The sequence below is a fragment of the Carassius auratus genome, chromosome 16 (genome assembly GCF_003368295.1).
Source record: "Carassius auratus strain Wakin chromosome 16, ASM336829v1, whole genome shotgun sequence".
In the NCBI taxonomy this organism is placed as follows: domain Eukaryota; kingdom Metazoa; phylum Chordata; class Actinopteri; order Cypriniformes; family Cyprinidae; genus Carassius; species Carassius auratus.
The window spans coordinates 21,487,620-21,509,969 of record NC_039258.1 but is presented as its reverse complement, the minus strand read 5'-3'; the positions used below and the strand labels follow the sequence as shown (position 1 = coordinate 21,509,969).

General features: G+C 38.6%; 1 protein-coding gene across 3 annotated transcripts in view; it reads left to right on the top strand.

Annotated features, from left to right (window-relative positions):
• The window catches only part of LOC113116522 (LIM domain-containing protein 1-like), a 36,269-nt gene extending 14,156 nt beyond the window's left edge, over positions 1 to 22,113 (top strand). For all 3 annotated transcript variants that reach the window (XM_026284733.1, XM_026284732.1, XM_026284731.1), the window contains 6 exons: positions 10,515 to 10,582; positions 11,054 to 11,116; positions 16,018 to 16,148; positions 17,680 to 17,731; positions 20,193 to 20,261; positions 20,417 to 22,113. In XM_026284733.1, coding sequence (XP_026140518.1) covers positions 10,515 to 10,582; positions 11,054 to 11,116; positions 16,018 to 16,148; positions 17,680 to 17,731; positions 20,193 to 20,261; positions 20,417 to 20,560 — 527 coding nt within the window. In that variant the 3' untranslated portion in view covers positions 20,561 to 22,113. The remainder of the gene's footprint in view (positions 1 to 10,514; positions 10,583 to 11,053; positions 11,117 to 16,017; positions 16,149 to 17,679; positions 17,732 to 20,192; positions 20,262 to 20,416) is intronic.
• Positions 22,114 to 22,350: the final 237 nt, after the last annotated feature.

The window sequence follows — 22,350 nt, the reverse complement described above, 5'->3', positions numbered from 1 at the left end:
CCCTCAAAAATTGTTGGAACAGTGAGGCCAGTTCCTTTATTTTGAGGTAGACTGAAAATATTTAGGTTTGACTATGAGACGTGATCAACATTTCAGCTTTTATTGCCAAGTATTTCAATCTAGATCTAATAAACACAGCTTAGAAGATGGCACCTTTTGTTTGAACCCCCCCATTGCTCATGTGACCGATGTGTGGATTCACCATGTTTTCAGCATAAATAAAGTAATTGGCCTCAATCCTTTTTCATTACTGTGTTGGCATCTATGTCCAGCAGATCTTAGGGCTGGGTGGTATATCAAGTTTGTACAATATATATTGATAATTTTCTTTATAAGCGATTCGACATGAGGCAATACCTTTTATATGGACATACAGTAGTTTGATACGAGCACATCTGAAAATATAAAGGACACAGACTGTTTAATAAATCTGTTTAATTTTTTTACCAAATTCCAAATTCTGTTTTTTTTTTTTTTCAGTTTTAAATATTATAATTATTATGCTGGGTTTCATTACATTCTGTTCAAATGAAATTTTAGGAGTCAAAAAGCATGTCTAATTAATTTGAATCATGAAACTTATACAGTGAAACTAATCTGTCCCTTTAAAGCTGTCATTCCAACTACTTCAATTTTCAATAACATTCTGTTTCTCCTCAATTCTCCAAAACTGTAGGTGTAAAACAAACATAAATTAATTTAATATAAATGCCAATCCTAAACAAATTTATTTGAAGCAAAAAATATGCAATACATGGGAGTTAACAGATGTTCAGGAGCAGGGGCACGCCCCAAACGATCACCTTCCCGAAACCTCCATATATCGGGCCACCACTGTACTGTTTGGTTCTTTCTCTGGAACCCACCCTTCACTATTTTTTCTCATCCATTCAGCCAACCTTATCCCACATTCTCTTTCTTTCAAGTTGTATCGGGGGTCCTAATTGTCTGGCCTAAAAATATGATAGAGATGGTACCCCGACCCTGAGTCTCTCTGAGCCATCAATTCTAGATGCCCTGATCAACCTGACCATCATCCCATTTCCTTGACCCATTAATCCTCTTTCTACTCTTCCCCAACACTCTGTTCAACTAACAGTTTCATAGCTTGTTTGTGGTGTGGTCCTAGCTAGTGAAAAATAAACTTGGGCTAATGTTCCTACTTCATTTTGGAAAAATTCAAATATGTATACTTTATGCATGTTTCAGAATAGTTTTAGCCATCAGATACTGAAGACTGTAAATGTTTGATTCTACAGCACATTATCTCATCATCTGTGCTGTCCTGAGAGTCACATATAGATTATATAGCCTAAACCAAAGAAATAAAAGCCAACTATCTGTACCACATTGAATTGCACAGCATCATATTTTTTCTCTCTATTGCATTGAGTCACATAGCATTATAATAGCGGTGAATCATATTGCATTGCGTCAGTAGCTCCTTCATATGTATCTTTGACAATGCGTCGATATGCGTATCACATTGCCCTCAGTTATGGAGATGTACATCCCTAGTATAGATGTCTTCAGTGATGTAAGTCCACAACTCAAACTGTCAGTGAGCTCAACTACAGTGTCCTAGTTTTGGCATGTCACTCCAGTTGCTTAATATAATTTATTCCAAATTAAAAAAAAATAAACAGATTGAGCTGGATCAATCCTCTCTGCTCAAACTGATCTCTCAGTTGTATCCTACAGAAGAATTCTTGCTGTGTTTAGATCAGAGGGCTTCGTCAAGCAGAGAGACTTAGAAATAGCATCATAGACCACACAAACGGCCCATATAAGGCAAAGTGTGAAGGAAAACATTGCAAAGCTCCCATAATACTTAAAACCTCAACAGGCCGAGTAGAAATGCTTTGATTTATGGCTTCTTTCTAAACCCACTTCATGGACTTCAGAAGGTTGTGCAGGAAATGGCATAGTCTGCTGCACTAACTAGTGCAAGGTAAGACATGCTCCTGAAGTATTTTACATTTCAAACTCTCTGCTTTGAACATCAGATGAGTCTTTGTATGACTTTACTGAACACAAGCTCATAGAGAGTAACCCAAAAGTCACTGACTACCACTCCCAAACTCATGATTTGCCGCCTTGAACTCAATTTGGTTTTGTGGCTTCTCTGTGAAGGCGGAGACGCCAACAGTGGTTTGTGTGAAGGGACAGTAGATCATTGTTCTGGAGCTGTTAGGAGGGCAGCTTTGTTCGTGACCCAGTCCAAATGCGCTCCGTATCAGACCCACCAGGGATTGCCTGACATTTAAGTGCTGTACTGAGGTTTTTCAGATGAAATTGGATGGTATGGCAGCTTGGTAATCCTGTATCCTCCAATGTATTTATAGGTAGAGTGGCCTTAAAAACGGCAATGCGTTAGATAACAAAATAACAAAGCAATGGCATCTTTGTTCATCTGTGAACAAAAGGTCCTGAACAACTTCAGATTTTTTTAAAGTCAACTTTTATGTGATGAAAGTTGTGTCAACATCGACTACTCTGCTAAATGACTAAATATAGTCGGTGATGAGATCATTAATTAACAAGTAAGCCTGAACCTGGAGTTGAGACTCAAAAAACACCTTGTGTACAGCTATGGCATATGACACCGTACTACCCACATAGCTATTTCTCCTATAACCGTTCGTTTTTATCAGAATAGTGATTAACTTACTGTTTAAAACGTGCATCCTCCCATTCAATTTTGAGCATCCAGTAATATAATCACACGTCTAGTCGAGCGCTTTCAGAGTATGCATTTATTTGTCATTTTAACTGTTTGGAAACGGAGTATAAATGAGTCTTCTATAGGACCAGCGACTAGTCATCGTGAGGCTAAAAAGTGTCACGGCAGAGCGTTGAAGTAGACTAGTCACAAACCCTACTGAACAATTAATTGAATTAGTTTGTCTTTAAGAGTTAGCTGCCATCTATTCTGTCATCTATTGTTCATTCTCGTGTCATTGCCAAAACATTAAAGAAGATTTATTAATAGAATGTTGAGGTCCAGACAATATTGGACTCCATAGATTTTCATTGTATAGACACAAACACAAAAACATTTCATTTTTTTCAAAATGTCTTTTGAAAGAACAGATCACGGAGATCATTTACAAGTTTTTTTCTAGTTTAAACATCCTTGAGAACATTTAAGATCAGCCATTTCTCATAAAGAACTCATAAAGAATTTATAAAGAATTTATAAAGTCATTTTTCATTTAAATTGAATTTGAAGGGAAATGTTTTAAAGAATGTAATTACACTATTTCTCACGTAATGTTCTTAAAGAGATAATTTGCTTAAAGCAAACATAATGTGGTATGTACCAAATTAAACAGAAGTGGTTGGCTGAATTACATTATAAATCAGACGGCTGAATTCCAGTCTACATTTGGTGAATATAATTGAGAAGCATTTAGCTAAAGCTCTTGAAGTCCAAAATGATCCATATGCTTCACTTTCAGTAAAATATGGCAATTTATTAGTCTGGTGTCCTCCCATGAGGAAGACACGTGGGAGGGCTTTTATTTTCTTTCTGAGGGGACTTTGGATTAAGAATGGATCATTTCTTAGAAATCCTGTTTTTGTCTCTGCAGAATAAAGCTGAAGTTAAACTGGAGAATAAAGTTTACAGCAGTTTCTCTGTACAGTCATAAATCTGTCATCACATTCCTCTCAATTCCCAAAAGCACTTATTCATTAGCTGCCATCGTTTAAAAATCTAGTTCAGTGAATCTGTAAGTATAACATAGTTTGAACACATTAACTACCATGTAAACTACTGTTTAAAGACATCAGATTTATTAGATGTTTTTAATTAGTGCTGTCAAACAAATAATTGCATCAAAAATAAAAGTTTTTATTTACATTATATATCTGTGTACGGTGTACATTTATTATTTATATAAAAATACACACACATACAGTATATATTTTGAAAATATTTGCATTTATTTACAGGTGTGTGTATGTATGTATGTATGTATGTATGTATGTGTGTATATATATATATATATATATATATATATATATATATATATATATATATATATTATACACCTGTAAATAAATGCTAATATTTTTTGCATTTATATGCAAACATATATATATATATATATATATATATATATATATATATATATATATATATATATATATATATATATATAAAATTAGGATATCATCTAAAAGTTTATTTATTTCACTAATTCCATTCAAAAAGTGAAACTTGTATATTATGTTCCTTCATTACATACAGAGCGATATATTTCAAATGTTTATTTCTGTTAATTTTGATGATTATAATTGACAAATTCTGTATCTCAGAAAATTAGAATATAAATTAAGACCAGGGACGTGCACAGGAATTTTGAGGGGCAGTTGCTCTGACCTAAAAAAAGGGCACCCCCCCCCCCCCCCCCCCCAAAAAAAACCTCACAGGCTATATGAAGGACTGAGAATAACAAGGTCTTTATTAAAATATATATACACAAAGTAAAACACTGAAATACAGCACTCAATCACCTTAACTACTACTAATAATAACATAGAAAAACATGACTTGAGTCATGAAAATCCCTACAACAAGACAAGATTGTCAGGGAGATTGTCAGGGAGCTTAATCTGAGAAAAGAACATGACAAATAACAAATAAAAAGAAAACTTTAAATACAGCATAATTTTTTTAGTGTGTGTGTGTGCCGTGGGTGTGTGCATGAGTGAGTGTGCATGGGTGACAAAGAGAGAGACGGCTTTACTTTAGTCAAGCAATAATTTTCTATACAGAATTCACACCCTATACAAATTCCACAGCTGTACAATTTTCACACCCTATACTAAATTTACCCTATACAATAGCCTACTCATCTGGAATGAAGGAGCAAACATTCAGTGTAAGAGTAAAAAAATGGCATAACATTATTTAATATTTATACTACAGGGCCGTTGAATGCTTGAATCTGATTGGCTGACGAACGTTCTGAGGCGTGACATTATTTTCTGGGAAAAGCATGGCGAACGTAGTTCCAGGCAGCTATCTTGACCGCATTACAGTTCCATATCACTTCGCATAGTAAAACTGTAATAACGGAAATTACAGGACTAACAAAAACAAAAACATGACAGACGATTTTCCAAAAGTACACATTTCTCACTAGCGAGGTACTACAGCGCTGTTTAGAGACGCTGCTGCAGTCTAATTCACACAAGCTCTCTCTCTCTCTCTCTCTTTCTCTCTGTGTGTGTGTGTGTGTGTGTGTCTGTCTCTCTCGCTCTCTTTCTAATAACTTCATTAATAACTGCATTATAATACTATCAACGGCTCAAGCCTCCATTACCAGCTTTAAAATGACATTGTGAAACCAGCAAAAGAAGCGTTGGATGAGATGCGGAAGAAATAGTCCTACCCAACAATAGCGATTAAGTACAAAAACCGAACGAATCCCTTTAAATATATCATCTGATCGATGTCTTGAGGTGTGGTAACCGTGGTATAAGCGGAATAATTGACTCTGCTTCGAGTCGTGACCGAATCACCACCTCAGGTGTGCATTATTTTTCTAATAATTAAACGGCCCGTCGTCAATTATTCCTTACTTGAATCACAGCTTAAATAGTGTTTTGACATCGACAACCCAAGTGCATTTTACCTCAAACTTGCGTCTAGTTAACTTTCTAAAGTAGCAATCGCTTCTCGGGTCGACATTAACACACTGACAAAATTATATTCAGAATTAAAAATATTTTTATACCACTTTTTAATGTGTGATTGTGTAATGGTTTTCACGAGATACCAACCTTTCGCGAACTTGCTTCCAACACTCGTTCTCATGGAGACGCGGTGTGCACGGAGGGGAGGGCTGTGCGCACGCGAGTAACGTTATGTGAGAGAGACGCGTGAGTGAGAGACGCAGGGAAATGAAATGCAGCTGAACGTTTGCTCTATGAAAGACATTGACAAAGACGAAAACTAAGGACATTTAATCTATAATTTTATTTTATTTTAGTTAGTTTTGCCAAACACACATTACAGTTTTGGTTAGTTATCGTTTTTTTTTTTTTTTGTAATGCCGTTTTTATTTCAGTTAACACAATGTTTTTTCCCAACTAGTTTTCGTTTTTTCGTTCGTTTTCGTTTACGATTATAACCTTACTATTACTTTTCCGACAACGTTGAGTCGTCTCACCCGACAACCGCGACAATCTCCTTCTAGGGCCGCTCATGCAGGCTCAGCTCAGGTGCCGGTCGCGTGCAGCGCTGCAGCCACGTAAAGAGAGTTTGCCCTTCCCCTACCGACTTTCACTTTCGGAAGGGTGCCCGAATATGGAAGTGAAAGAGGCTTTGCGATTTTTATTTATTTATTTTATCTAGGCCTACGTGAAATTCTGCATCCATTGTACGATTTTTTTTATTTATTTTTTTCCACCTCGGAAGGGCAACGTGAGTCGAGAAGGGCATATGGGCAGTTGCCCGGGCAACCTGAGCAACCCCCCTGTGCACGTCCCTGATTAAGACCAATACAAAGAAAAGATTTTTAGAAATCTAAAAAAAAAAGTATGAGTATGTACATCACTCAATACTTAGTTGGGGCTCCTCTTGCCTGAATTACTGCAGCAATGCGGCGTGGCATGGAGTCGATCAGTCTGTGGCACTGCTCAGGTGTTATGAGAGCCCAGGTTGCTCTGATAGTGGCCTTCAGCTCTTCTGCATTGTTGGGTCTGGCATATCGCATCTTCCTCTTCACAATACCCAATAGATTTTCTATGGGGTTAAGGTCAGGCGAGTTTGCTGGCCAATTAAGAACAGGGATACCATGGTCCTTAAACCAGGGACTGGTAGCCTTGGCACTATGTGGAGGTGCCAAGTCCTGTTGGAAAATGAAATCTGCATCTCCATAAAGTTGGTCAGCAGCAGGAAGCATGAAGTGCTCTATAACTTCCTGGTATACGGCTGTGTTGACCTTGGACCTCAGAAAACACAGTAGACCAAGACCAGCAGATGACATGGCACAGCAAACTATAACTAACTGTGGATACTTTACACTGGACCTCAAGCAACGTGGACTGTGTGCCTTTCCTCTCTTCCTCTGGACTCTGGGACCCTGATTTCCAAAGGAAATGAAAAATTTACTTTCATCAGAAAACATAACTGTGGACCACTCAGCAGCAGTCCAGTCCTTTTTGAAGCGAGACGCTTCTGACGCCGTCTGTTGTTCAAGAGTGGCTTGACACAAGGAATGTGAAGCTGAAACCCATGTCTTGCATACGTCTGTGTGTAGTGGTTCTTGAAGCACTGACTCCAGCTGCAGTCCACTCTTTGTGAATCTCCCCCACATTTTTGAATGGGTTTTGTTTCACAATCCTCTCAAGGTTGCGGTTATCCCTATTGTTTGTACACTTTCTACCACATCTTTTCCTTCCCTTCGCCTCTCTAATAATGTGCTTGGACACAGAGCTCTGTGAACAGCCAGCCTCTTTTGCAATGACCTTTTGTTTCTTGCCCTCCTTGTGCAAGGTGTCAATGATTGTCTTTTGGACAACTGTCAAGTCAGCAGTCTTCCCCATGATTGTGTAGCCTACAGAACTAGACTGAGAGACTATTTGAAGGCCTTTGCACGTGTTTTAAGTTAATTAACTGATTAGAGTGTGGCACCAGGTGTCTTCAATATTGAACCTTTTCACAATATTCAAATTTGAGTATTTGAGATTATCCTTAGTTGGCAGTTATAAACATCAAAATTAAAATAAATGTGCAATTAATCGCTATTAATCGTTTGACTGCACTAGTTTTTATTGTAGCTTTTTTTTGGGGGGGGGGGGGGGGGGTGTTGTGTGCTTGCTGGTTTTTGACTCCTCCGTAAGCCTCAGACATCCTCTCATCTGTAGTGAGCGTGTGAAAAGTCTCTGTATTTACTCTCATCTCTCTGGAGAAAGATGAACTCAGTCCTTTGGTCCACATCTCTCAGCATTCCCTGGGACTAACATCTGTTTCCTGGCAACAGACTGATTTTTGTCTGTGAGCTTTTAACCCAGAAGAATTTCTTGTCATTTTCTCACATACTGCCGATTGTCTATTGCAGACTTCCACGCTAACCAGTCTTAATAATGTAATTGTTGGTGTTGGGTATAAGAAAAAATCCTAAAAACATAGTTTTCAACATTGCTAATAATCAGATATGTTTCTTGAGCATCAAATCAGCATATTAGGATGATTTCTGAAGCATCATGTGACATTGAAAGCTGGAGTAATGGCCTTCATATAAATACATTAGATTTTAAAGACCTCTGTTTTAACATTTAAATGACACACATTATTCCCTATTATGCCTTTTTACAAGATTTAATATAAGCCTCAGGTGTCTCCAGGATGTGTCTGTAAAGTCTCGGCTCAAAATACTGATCATTTATTGTATCATTTTGAAAATACCTATTTTGAGTAGAAGCAGAACCACTGATGTTTTCATGCATGTCTCTTTAAATGCATATGAGCTGCTGTTAAAAACACATGAGTTACAAAAACAGGCGGTTATGTCTGTGAACGTAAACAGCTGGGAAAGAAATTGCATGTTTAGATTAGATCTGTGTAGCAGCAATGTAATACACAGTAAATAAATCAATAAATCTACTGCTCTCTAGTCTCTGAGGCTGGGACTCTAAACAGTGTTCTGTGGTCGTCTGTGCAGCCAAAGACAGAACTGTTAGCATGCTTTGCTTCAACTTTTGTCTGAACTAGTGCACCGTTGTCGCTTGTGAAAACACAATATAAAAAGTCAGGTTTTCATGATATGTCACTTTTATTTTAAACGTTGTTTCTATCTCTGTCTCGTAAAGATGAAATGAAAACACCATTTAAACTTTTCTAAAGACAATCAGATCACCTCAGAGATACATTTATATAAACTCCTACTGCAGTTGTATCGCAATTTGTTTGGAATCTCAGTTGGAATTGGATTTGAATCGTCAGATATTTGAATCGATTTTCAACCAGCTCGCCATTAATTGTTACATCCCTAGATGAATTAATCCTGTGTAATGTTCACTACTTCAGTTAACTGGTGGTGTGAACGGATAGAGGCAGGGACAAATTAGCATATTAATTAATGGCGTGTACTTAATGAGGTGAAGTTTGTAAAGTTACATTCAAGCCATTTGAGGACCTAAAGAAATAATTTCCATTTCCAAAAATGTTTAAAAATGTTATTTTGATGATGAAGGATGAGTTTTAACGGATAAAATTAGTGACTTGTTTTCAAACAGAAAACATATATTTTAAATTAATATTTCACAATACGACTGTGAATGATTTTTTTTTATTATATAAATGCATCCTTGCTGAGCAGAAGAGACTTGTAACAGTTGTGCACTCGTGTGTCTCAGCACACAAACCGTTTCCACCAAGCATCATTTGACTAATCCAGCTGTGCAGTGATGGTTTGAGCATTAAAGTAAACACTCCTGTTGCCAGCAGACTCACTGGCCCTGGGAAGTGTGTTTAGGTTGACTGTGCTCCACTGAGTCTGGACGACAACAGCATGAAGGCTTTCATTGAGCTTTGGCTTGTAAGGGTTAACTACATCGGCCTGAACCCCCCTCTGCAGAAAATGTGTGGAATGTTCCCCTTTCCTGTGGGACGGGGTCTGTCTGAATGGGGAGGGTTTGTCTGTCTGTCTGTCGAGGTAAAAAGCCAAAAACAGTCCGGATTGGGACAGGAAGTCCTCACCATGGGCTGGAAATTGTCTGAACTGCACATTTTGTAAAGTGCTGACACGTTCTTAATGTGTTTACTGTGTGTTCATTGGATTAAATAAACCTTTCCCTCATGTGCTTTGAGTTTAGTCTCTGATTTATTTTCAAACTTTTAAACATGTATAAGATTAAATTTTATCATTAGGTATTTCTTGGAGGAAGGTGGAAGGTCATGGGATAGCCTCGTGTCCTTTTATTGGAAAAAGGTACTAAAAAGATTAAAGAAAATCTCACTACCCAGGAATATAGGAGTTAACTAAAATTTGTTCACTTTAAACCATAAAATTAACATTAACTAAAATAAAATAAATAAAAAGTATATATTTTTTTGAATGTGGTTTAACTTGATATACTAAAATAAAGAAACTAAAATAAAAGTATAAAATGTATTGATTTTACTTTCAAAAAGTATAAATCTGTTTTTTTTTTTTTTACATTTTCAAAAAGCATGTTTTTTTATTGTTTTAATATTATGTTATAATATAAACATTATAGTATGTTTTTATTGTTTTATTGATGCTAGTTAGCTGTATTTTTACCTAATCAAAATAACCCAACTGCTGTTTAATTGAGATTACTGTGATTTTTGAAAATTTATTTTGGAGTTATCCGTTTTTGCAAATGAACTCTCCATATAGACAAAACAATTAAATTAAACAATACAATTACTGAAACGAACTAAAAAAAACAACAACGTTTTGCTTTTTTAATTATCAATGTCCCATAATGTTGCTGAATTGATGGTAAGTGTCTTTGTTGTGTGTTTTGTGCAGGTCGAAAGCTGAGAGGGAAAGCCTTTTACTACGTCTGTGGGAAAGTCTTTTGTGAAGAGGACTTCCTGGTACGCTGACTTCCCCTCTTCTTTGATCTGGTTTTCATGTCTCAACATGTCTTACAGTCATAGCTCAGAGTTATGTCAGAAAAATGTGTCATCTTATCTAAAGCATGTCTTTAAAGACATCATGAAGTTTCAGGTTTCAAAACATGAACCTGGTTATGAGTTCACTTTGAGCTCACCTTAGCTCAACTTGGCTTAATTGTTTAAAAGAAGACCTGTGGGGTCCAGATGTTTTTATTTTGGCTTCTTTTTTCATTTTTATGCAAAAGGAAATTGATAATTACCATAGTGATTTGAGTAAAACTCACTTGACTCATGAGTGGAAGCAAGAAAATCTGAGTTTCTACATAATGTCATGGATTTGCTTAGTTAATTTGTTTATTAATCTGCAAATGGAGCCGTAGTGTACTGTAAGTACTTCCTCTTCAATAAATGTTGAAGAGCTCACCTCTTCTTCACTCTTGTCTTTAATAGTACTCTGGGTTCCAGCAGTCTGCCGATAAATGCAATGTATGTGGACATTTAATCATGGACATGGTGAGTCTGATGGACCTCCACACCCTGCATTAGTCACAATATCACATGACTGAGAATATCACACCACAGAGCTTGAATCAACTTGTTGGGTTTCATTTACAAATATACAGTGATCTTAACATAGATTTGGCAAAATGTGGTAGACTAACTATGTTTTAGGTGATTTAAAGTTTGTGTAAAAAAATTAGTTGTAAGGTACGATGTACTTACTGTGTTTATGCTGTATTGCAAAACACATTTACTGCTATGGAGGTTAAGATTAGGGACTGATTTTGTGGTATGGTAAGTTTTAAGATGTAATTGCATGCAGGTATTTTTTTAAACACATACAATTTAAAACATGTTTACATGCAAAAGGTTTATTGTCGTTAACTGAAACTAAAACCATAAAAAAGGCTTAAAATCAATTTTAAATTAAATTAAATATTTAAAAAACAGTGTATTTCAGCTTGAACTTAAAGTTGTTGAAGTAAAAATAACTAAAACTTAATCCATCCATCCATCCATCATCTTCCGCTTATCCGGGGCCGGGTCGCGGGGGCAACAGTCTAAGCAGAGACGCCCAGACTTCCCTCTCCCTAGCCACTTCCTCCAGCTCTTCCGGGGGGACCCCGAGGCGTTCCCAGGCCAGCCGGGAGACATAGTCCCTCCAGCGTGTCCTAGGTCTTCCCCGGGGCCTCCTCCCGGTGAGACGTGCCTGGAACACCTCCCTGGGAAGGCGTCCAGGAGGCATCCGAAATAGATGCCCGAGCCACCTCAGCTGGCTCCTCTCGATGTGGAGGAGCAACGGCTCTACTCTGAGCTCCTCCCGAGTGACCGAGCTTCTCACCCTATCTCTAAGGGAGCGCCCAGCCACCCGACGGAGAAAGCTCATTTCGGCCGCCTGTATCCGGGATCTTGTCCTTTCGGTCATGACCCACAGCTCATGACCATAGGTGAGAGTAGGAACGTAGATTGACCGGTAAATCGAGAGCTTTGCCTTACAGCTCAGCTCCTTCTTCACCACGACAGACCGGTACAGCGACCGCATTACTGCAGAAGCTGCACCGATCCGTCTGTCAATCTCACGTTCCATCCTTCCCTCACTCGTGAACAAGACTCCAAGATACCTGAACTCCTCCACTTGAGGCAGGAACTCTCCACCAACCTGAAGTGGGCAATCCACCCTTTTCCGACTGAGAACCATGGCCTCGGACTTGGAGGTGCTGATTCTCATCCCAGCCGATTCACACTCGGCTGCAAACCGTCCCAATGCACACTGAAGGTCCTGGTCTGAGGATGCCAACACGACAACATCATCCGCAAAAAGCAGCGGATAAAACTTAAATTTAAATAAAATTAATAAAAACTGTATAGGCATATTTTCAATCGATCAATCAATATGTATTTAATTTCAGCTAGTGGCCAGGGCAACACTTATAATTTTTGTTTGGGAGTACTAAAATAACTAAAACTAATAAATACATACAAATACACTTATATATATATATATATATATATATATATATATATATATATATATATATATATATATATATATAAAAAACACAACAATACTAAAACTTGAACTAAAATTAAAGTGAAAATATATTTTATATATAAGTAGGGAACGAGACACTGCGTCCTCTAGGGGTCGCTATGGGGAACACCTCGTCGTGACCAGTGTCTGAAGCATACATTGAAAAAACACCAACTTGTTGGCCGGCTACAGCCTCTGATGTCACTACCGGCGTGACTATAAACAGGCACCGGGAGAACACGTCATTCACTTCTTCGTCTCAAGCTTGCGTCCGAAGCATGGCAGGGAGCTAGAGGACGCAGTCTCTCGTTGGTAACCATGGTTACATTTGTAACCCGAGACGTTCCCTTTCAAGGGAACTTCGAACTGCGTCCTCTAAGGGTCGCTGTGGGGAACAGTATACCCACGCCGCCATGCTGAGGAGATTGCAGGCCAGAATCACGGCGAGCACTAAATACCAACTCTACCATTTCTGTGGGAGTTGCCCCCGGGACTTTTAGACGGCTGTCTTTGACAGTACCCCTTACAGCCAAAGGCCTAAGCTACATACCCAACTTAATTGTTAGGGCCTTGGCCCAGGGTAGAGCTGAAGGCTTGGAATTAGGAAACATTCCTTTAAAGGGATGCGGCTAAGAATCTAGCATTTTCTACCAAGTCTTGCCTGTCACACAGGGGCTACCGCTAGCTTACGCATAAGCTTGCTGAAGGAGCTGTCTCAACAGTTCTCTAGTAGCACACCCTGTTTAGATGGATATCCGAGGATACATAGGTGGAGTGGCACCCAAGATGAATGGGGCTTTTACCAACTCAAGAAAGGGCATGAACTTACCACTTACCATAGCATGGATTTTCAAATACTGTTCTGAGGGGCTCTCGGGGCACTCTGATAGAGCAGCCCATAGATGAAAAACAGTATGATTGAGAGTCATCAACTTGATCTATGGAAACAATACTGGAGCACTCTTCTCTGGGAAAAACAGAGAACTCAGTTTCAGATGAGAGGAGATCTCTGAGCTCAGAGTAGCATGCTCATAGGCGACCCTTTTAAAAAAAAACTAAACTAAAACGAGAATCACCCATATAGCCCGTCATGTTGAGGGAAGCGATGCTTGAAGTGTATAAACACAAACACACTGGCTGAATGGAGCCCAAGGAACCAAGGTCTAATCATCTCAAGAACGGGACGAGGCGGAGTGGGGTAACCCTTACCGTACATGATTTCAGAAAGTGCACAGAGTCTTGCGTGCACACTTACCACTTACGTGGATTTTAGAAAGTGCACAAAGTGTTCACGTGCCAGTGAACACCATGTGGTTTTGAGAAAGTACATAAAGTTAAGCGTGTGTACCTAAAGGTTCCTAAGCATCGCAGAGGCACTGAATCGCATGGGAGAGGCAAGCTAAATTTTACAAACCTCAGGCGAGGGGAGCATCACCAGAGGCAGCATATACAGGAAGACTTCTGTAACTGTCACCTTCACTTCCCGCTAGATGCGACAGCAGCACTAAGCGGCCAGGAGACCCCTCAGGGTGATCTGGCCGGACATCCATAAAAATTCCCTGCAGTGCTGTGCCAGGCCTGATGATCAAAGAGTCTCCCGCAGAAGCCTGTGATCTCAGCCGCCTAATACCGGAACATGAAGCTGGATGGCTGGTGCTGGCGAGTGTTTAGTAAACACTGTAATTGAGCACTGGAAACTCACAGAGTTTATTAGTAGACACATAACCACCAGCAATTTAATACACAAGTATATACAGAGAGGGTTACATACTCACCCACCCTCCTGCGCTGGAGCCCCGCTCAAGGGGCGTCTCCTTTCAGTCCAGACCATCAGTCAGGTGGTTGCTATGAACATAAAACCAGCCAAAATCATTATAGGTCCAGCATAGGAGACTCTTATACGAGAGGTTTCCACCTAACCTCGATCAGGTGGAGAGCTGGTGGTTACAGGGGAATTTGGAAGCGAAGATTAAAAGCAGAAGTTAAAAATTCCTTGGTATCACTCTGATTTGGACAAGAACGCTGCCTTGTCTGGATAACATCCCTTATGTTCTGCTTATTTCCTCATGACCCACGATTCCTCTTACCCCTGCCCGCAGGTGGGGGAGGAGTGCGAGTCGCGACATTAGCCTTCTGTGCCCGTCTTTGATCCTCAGATCAAGACAGGCCAGGACCCCTATGTTGTTCGGGCTCGGACCTGGACCTTCGTGGAACGAAGGATCTGAAAGCAGCAGAGCGCGCATTCGTTTCCCTGAACTTCTCGACCACCATTTCAATAGAAATACCAATAAGTTCAGAAGGCTAAACCTGAGTATCTCCCGATGAAAGAGAGATGTAAGAGAGACGATGGAAAAGAGACGAACGAGAGCAGAGCTTTTTATCCTTGAAAAAACGCTCACAATGCATGCAGATTGCCTCCTCAAAAACATCACGTGCGTGCTTTTCATCTAAACAAATGACGCAAATATTGCGTGTGTCATCGGGTGTCAAATAACACTGACACGGATGCACACATTGTCTAAACGCTTGCTAGCAGTCGCCATGATATACAGAGAAAGATCGCCCTTACCAGTTCTTTAGGGGAAGTGGTGGCCTAATGGTTAGAGGGTTGGACTCCCAATCGAAGGGTTGTGAGTTCTAGTCTCGGGCCGGACGGAATTGTGGGTGGGGGGAGTGCATGTACAGTTCTCTCTCCACCTTCAATACCACGACTTAGGTGCCCTTGAGCAAGGCATCGAACCCCCAACTGCTCCCCGGGCGCCGCAGCATAAATGGCTGCCCACTGCTCCGGGTGTGTGTGTTCACAGTGTGTGTTTGTGTGTTCACTGCTCTGTGTGTGTGCATTTCGGATGGGTTAAATGCAGAGCACAAATTCTGAGTATGGGTCACCATACTTGGCTGAATGTCACTTCACTTCACTTTTTTCACTTTAGATGCGTGCTTCAAACAGAACAGTGAGTGGAGACAAGAAGAGAATGACGTGTTCTCTCGGTGCCTGTTTGTTGTCGCGCCGGTAGTGACGTCAGAGGCTGTAGCCGGCCAACAAGTTGTTGTTTTTTCAATTTATTCGTCAGACACGGGTCACAACGAGGTCTTCCCCATAGCGACCCCTGGTTCTGGATGCAGTTCGAAGTTCCCTTGAAAGGGAACTATATCAGTCATAATAAGATAGATAACACTGGTACACAGCAAGTGAATTGTACCAAATCATTAATTTACTGTAAATAAATATTACTTATAATAACGAAATAGAAGGATGTTTTCTCGCACATGGAAGCCCATCTCCTCTCATAGAGTCGTACTGTCAAGAGAGGAGGAACACACACACACACAAATGTGTCGCTGTTGTTTGGCAGCATGTGAACATGGTGTTCATTCTCAGATCCTGCAGGCGCTGGGAAAGTCTTACCACCCAGGCTGCTTCCGCTGCGCCATCTGTAACGAGAGTCTGGATGGAGTGCCTTTCACTGTTGACACCGACAACAAGATCTACTGCGTGAAGGACTATCACAGGTGAGTTTGTGAGGAGCTGCAGGCCCACAGCCAATCACAGTTCTTCATTGGTGGTTTGTTAAGACTTCTTTTTGTGTCCAGAAGACTTAAGTACATAAAACTGCACTGGTTGTGCTGTGTGTTTGTTTTTATGTGCAGACCACAAGCATTGTTTTTTTTTGCAGTACATTGTCTCTTTGCAAACTCACATTGACATGCCGTATGGTTTATTTTGCAGTGTCACTTGAGATTTTCCAGTTGCCTTGTGTGTTTTCAATAATCTAAATGGCATTAACTTGATTATCACTTTCAGATATCATATTTTTGTAATAACTTTAAAAGTGAACACCATAAACTACACAGGCAGGCAAGTGCCAGCTATGTACTCAAGGTGGAAAACATTTACTGAATGATTGAACTCTGCACTGAGGACAAGAGCAAATAGTTCATATCTGTTGTTACTTTATATCAAGAAGCCAAGACTTTTAGATCTGTGTCTACTGAAGCTGTCTTTCCTGATTACTCTACCCTGGGAAATACTGATTTGAGTATAAAGTGTTGCAACTAGTCCAGGTACTCCCCTGTTTAGTTAAGTTTGTGTCATGATGGGATTTCCTTTTTTAACACTGCTTTTGAACTTTAAATTGATCAAAATTGTAAAAAGGATGACCAGTCAGGTGTGATAAATACTGCATTCCATTTAAAAAAATGTCAGTTTTTATTTTATGGTGAATTTTGGCTGGCAAAGCATACTCCAGATGCATAAAGTGAGCTATATATTTCCTTCAGTTGATGGTAGATCTGTGCTTTTTGATGTGCACTATTCTCCATAATTTCTTCCACAGGCGTTTTCCTAGCAGTAGCTTGATGTAATGACATTTTATTGTGAGTTTTATTGGTCTTGAGGGTGAATGTGTGTGTGCTTTGCTGAACTGCACATTCTTCTCATGCATCCTTTGCCGTGAGCAGTGAACTGAGAGATGATTGCTGTTGTTCCAAAACCTCAGACATTCAGTCAGGTGGTGACCATATGGAGATGAAATCAAACGGTGCTTTTCCACTCAGTCCTTCTGGGATCGAGCTGTTCACGGTCTAATCGAAGAGCCAGCAGATCTGCAGTCTAGTCCAGTACCTCTATCTCACTCTTCTCAATCTGCCTTTCACCTCCAAGTCATGCAGTGGCCCAAAACCAAAACAATATTTGGGCGTACTTATACATGTCTGATTGTCATAACAAAATATCAAATCAAATGGAAAAATAGCACTTAAATAAGTTATGAAAAAAAGAAATTATTTATGAGAGAGTCATTGAATTATTCACTTAACCAACAACATTGTATTCTTTAAAATAACTTTAAGAGGATTCTCTATTTTATGTAAAAACAAAAAACAACCAACCAAGTCACTTGTTGGTTAAAATTAATTGCAAAAATTGTTAGTTCTTAGAAAAGATGCCTGAAGACATTTTATATGTATGCAACTATGTCACAGTCTTGTACTCTGGATAAAGAGTCATGCTGATATGATTTATTTGTTGTCTTCTCTTCTTCAGAGTTCTTGCTCCTAAATGTGCCGCATGTAATCAGGCGATCCTGCCGTCTGAGGTAAGATGCATATCAGGACCGATTCAGCCTGTACTCCGTAAACTCTCTTCACACACAAACAAATCTCATTTGACTGTTAAAGGTAACCAGTGAAACCCTGCCGCTGTATTCTCAGTCCGTCATAGAATCAGCTTCCTCTGTATTAGATCCACGTGTCAAAAATAGTCAAATCAAAATAGTTTCAAACTGTCCTCATCTCTGCCACGCAGCGGTGCTGACACACACCTGACTGATAAACACAGCTCAGATGAGCAGCAAGAGAGAGAAATGATGGAGATGTGTGAAGTGAAAGTGAGAAAAAGCAGCAGTTATTTTGTGCACAGTTTGAACAAACTACATATTATTAATTATTATAAATCAGACTTGTTAACAATATTGCCAATATCCACACAGCTGACAGCTTTACCTGGGATAAGAATATTGTATGCTGAGATGACACATGACAGTGTGATTGATATGTTAAAATGTACAATTAATAATAAAATAAAACACATTTATTTTGTGGCACGTAAAAAAATGAAGACGATTTTTTCTAATAGGAGCCAATGGCTCCTTAGATTGTTTTGTTTGGAGCCCTCCATACTTAAACTATGCAGAACATCTACGTCATTCCAGAACATTTAAACCTTCTTTAGGCCCGATACTGTGAGTAATTCAGTTAGCACTGATTACTGCTAAATTTGGGCATGTGTCATTTGTTAAAGCACACCCCCCCCCCATCTATAATTAGAGATGACCCGCGAGGCATGCGTCTCTCCAACACCAGCAACAGCCAGAGCTCAGTTATCATGCACCTGCACAGAGCCTCTTATGAGAAACTCTACAGGGCCGAGTGAGACATTAACACCGTTCACAGCCGAAACATCGTGATTCCCAGAAAAGAAAAAAAACATAGTTCATAGTTCAAATGACATGACTTTCCAATGCTAAAACAACAGTTAATAGTAATACAACAGTTCATAAAATCACAGTTTACAGTGACAAAGATTTCTGGTTCAGCTATTCCTTTAAAAGCATTAATAAAATAAAATGTACATACAGATTAAAATCATTGCAGATTCCAGCTAAAATGAGCACTTGAGGCAGTAAAACACCAACAGCCTTTTTTCTATTCACACAAATGATGATTACAGGAGCAGGTTACTGATTGAGGAAGACTTCCCTTTGCATGGTTCACAATACTGTACGGTACTATATGATGATCTCAGAACACTTTTACCACAGCGCATGATATATCATAATATGTACTCACCTTTGTAATAATACATTGCCATGGTGACATTTAACACATTTACCTGTTTTGGAGAAAACTGAACACGGTATTCAGTACCAGTAGCTGGATACTTTAGTTTGAGCGTGAATTAGGTTCTTCATCTGAACGGATTTAGGGACATTTAGCATGTGTATTTATATTAGTGCTATCAAACTTTTAATCACGATCAATCAGATCCAAAATGAAAGGTTTTCTTTAAATATATATGTGTATACTGTATATATTTATTATAAGGGTTGCACATAAGTGGTCCGCAGGTCCGCATGCACGACCAAAATAAAAAAATGCACTGTGTAAATAAGTTCTGACAGTGCATTTGCATACCGACATGGTTGACAGCTGTTAATGCACAATTAACATTTTAGATCATAAACTGTAATACTGTAAGATTTCTATTCAAACTGAATTCATAAATATAGGCTAGCTGCTGCCAATTTTAAAACACAATGCAAAACTGTGACATTTCAATCACTGGATGCGCTTCCGTCGGTAGCCCTAAACCCAGAAGAGCATATGCTTACTTGCCAAGAACCCGCCAAAATAACAGCCAGCTGATTTTGAATTTGAAAATGATGAAATTCATCTTAAAAAAAAAAAAAAGTTAAATTGAATACTTCCTTTTTATTTTAAAATATAATAGTATCACACTTTATTTTGTTTATTATTTTATTTAAAAAGTGCAACAATAGTATTACTACGATTAATAAAAAAAATTATAGTTGTATTTAATGGGTTACAATATGTTTAGTGTGAGGACCAGACCAAATCTGCAGGTTCTCTTATGAGAACCAGGCTGGAAAACATACGTGCACACCTGTTTATTGTGTGTGTGTGTGTGTGTGTGTGTGTGTATAAATACAAACGCATGCATTTATATATTTAAGATGTTATGTTGTTTAAATATGTATTTATATATAAAATAAAATATAAGAATATAAATCTAAATAATAAATAATAAATCTATATGTAAATATTTTCAATATATATACTGTATGTTTAACTTCTTAACTCCAGTCTGACATTAACACAATTGAGAAAATTTTTATTAGTTGTTAATGAATTAGTTAATAATAGTCATGTTTCTGTTTAATTATTGGAGTAGAGATCGCTTTCGAAGCGCTCATGCTGCATCATTGAGTGTGTTGTGATGAGATGTGTCGTCATCTCTCTGGTTGTTTACTCTCTTAGGGGTCAGATGAAACCATTCGAGTGGTTTCCATGGACAAGGACTACCACGTGCAATGTTATCACTGTGAGGTGAGTTCACCTGTGCTGATTTAATGTCATTCTCAATGGTTAGTGCAAGTAAAGAAACCCTGCTTTCCTCAACATGTGTTATTAACAAAGATCTGCACACATCTAACAGTGGAGAATGAATTGAGTGTGATGTGAGTGTGAATCTCTTCCCGCAGGACTGTCATATGGAGCTGAATGACGAGGAGGGTCACCGCTGCTATCCTCTGGACGGACACCTGCTGTGTCACGGGTGTCACCTCAAACACATGGACCCTGCCGCCCCGCTGTCTACAGCTAACAGCTACCACAGTCAGTTTTAAACATCTGCCTCCCCCTAGTGGGTGTTCAGAGACTTCAACGTTTGCCAAAGATGCTCAGATATCCCCTCACCAAAAGTCACAGCTTAGCTTGAGATCACAAACTGTGTGAGACACATTATTAAATATGTATTATGTCTGAATTATTTACCGTACTGTTTTCTTTTCTTTGCATTTATTAATATGTTATTAGATTGGATTTAAACAGAACATAGTTTAACTTTTCTTGTATAATATAAATGCTGTAAACAATAAACCATTGGCGTAAGCAAAATGTTGCTACAGATAAGGCAACCATTACGAATATTATTACAAAACTTCATCTGAATTTCTCGAATGGCACCTACACCTTTCTTTAATTGAAAGTGTGCTCAGTAACTGTTTTGATTCTGTTGTGCTGGTCAGTAGACTTACAATGACCCCAAGCAGTGGAGATCATCAAAAAGCTTTGGTTACTGATGCCATTGCCTAAATACACAATCATCCACGATTTATTACACGAGAGAGAGTGTTAAATAAGAAGGAATGAGGAAAAAATGACTAAGTGCACCTTTTAATAGACCAATGAAATAGACATGCCTATTTATGAATGTATATTTATTATAATAAGCCCCCAGTTGCATGAACATTAGGTAGTAAGCTTTTAATTTTGTGTCCAAAATTTTGTGATTCCATTTCAATTTAATGGACAAACATGAACATCAACTGTTTATTCCTAAAGCTAATGCGGATACTTGTGAATGTGTACGAACACATATTTTCTGAGTGATCACATCAGTTGAATTGACTTAACAACAGTGACAGTCTGTCATTTGAAATCAAACTGGCCTTATTATAACTGAAGCTTATTCACTTTATAAATGTGTGAGTTTTATTATTCAGCCATTCAATCAGGTGCATTGAAACAATGGAATATTGTTTATATATAATATAATTTGGTGCTTGGTGTTAATTGTGGGCCCAGCTTAGAAGTCATAGAAGAGGTTGATGAACTGTTATTCTGTATATCTTTGAAATGCTTTTATAACACTATTGCACTTGGACAGAATTCAGCAGTTCACTACAGCTGTGTTACAGATGGCAGGTCAAACCCACGTCTTCACTGATTGGAAGATTTGACACCAATTACTCTCAATTTAAGGCTGTTATTTCAGACTTCGAGACCTCTGTTAATGACCTTCATTGTTTGTACATTTTGTTCAGTTAAGATTTGTTATACAATGTTGAGTTGTTTGCCATGTTTGGTGTATCTGGTCATTAAAGCTATTGTTGAGAAATTCAGGTAAATTAAATATGTTCCCAATTTAGTTTCAAAGAACACCAGATTGCAATTTGACCAGACAAATGTAACTCCAGTTTAGCTCACCTATATATTGTTTAAAAGTCACCACTGGAATGGAAAGCCTTTAATTAGAAACTCATTTATGTGCCTGTTGTTTCTTTGGTTTTCACGATTAAGCTGTTGATTGTGTACAGTGCCTTAAGTTCTCAGATCTCCCTCAGTGTTACTTATTTATCCATCTACTCCTATTAAAAAGTATGATGTGATGCACTTATTTGATTTTGTGTTATGCTGATTATTTAAAAAATACAACTTTTTTTTCTTCATTTACACTGAACAAAATTATAAATGCCAGGAACTGAACTCAAAAGGTCTGTCACACTTTATTTTAGGGTCCAATTCTCACTATTAACCAGTGTTGGGCAAGTTACTTTTAAAAAGTAATTAGTTACAGACACTAGTTACTTCTTCCAAAAAGTAACTAAATTAGTAACTCAGTTACAAATTTTTA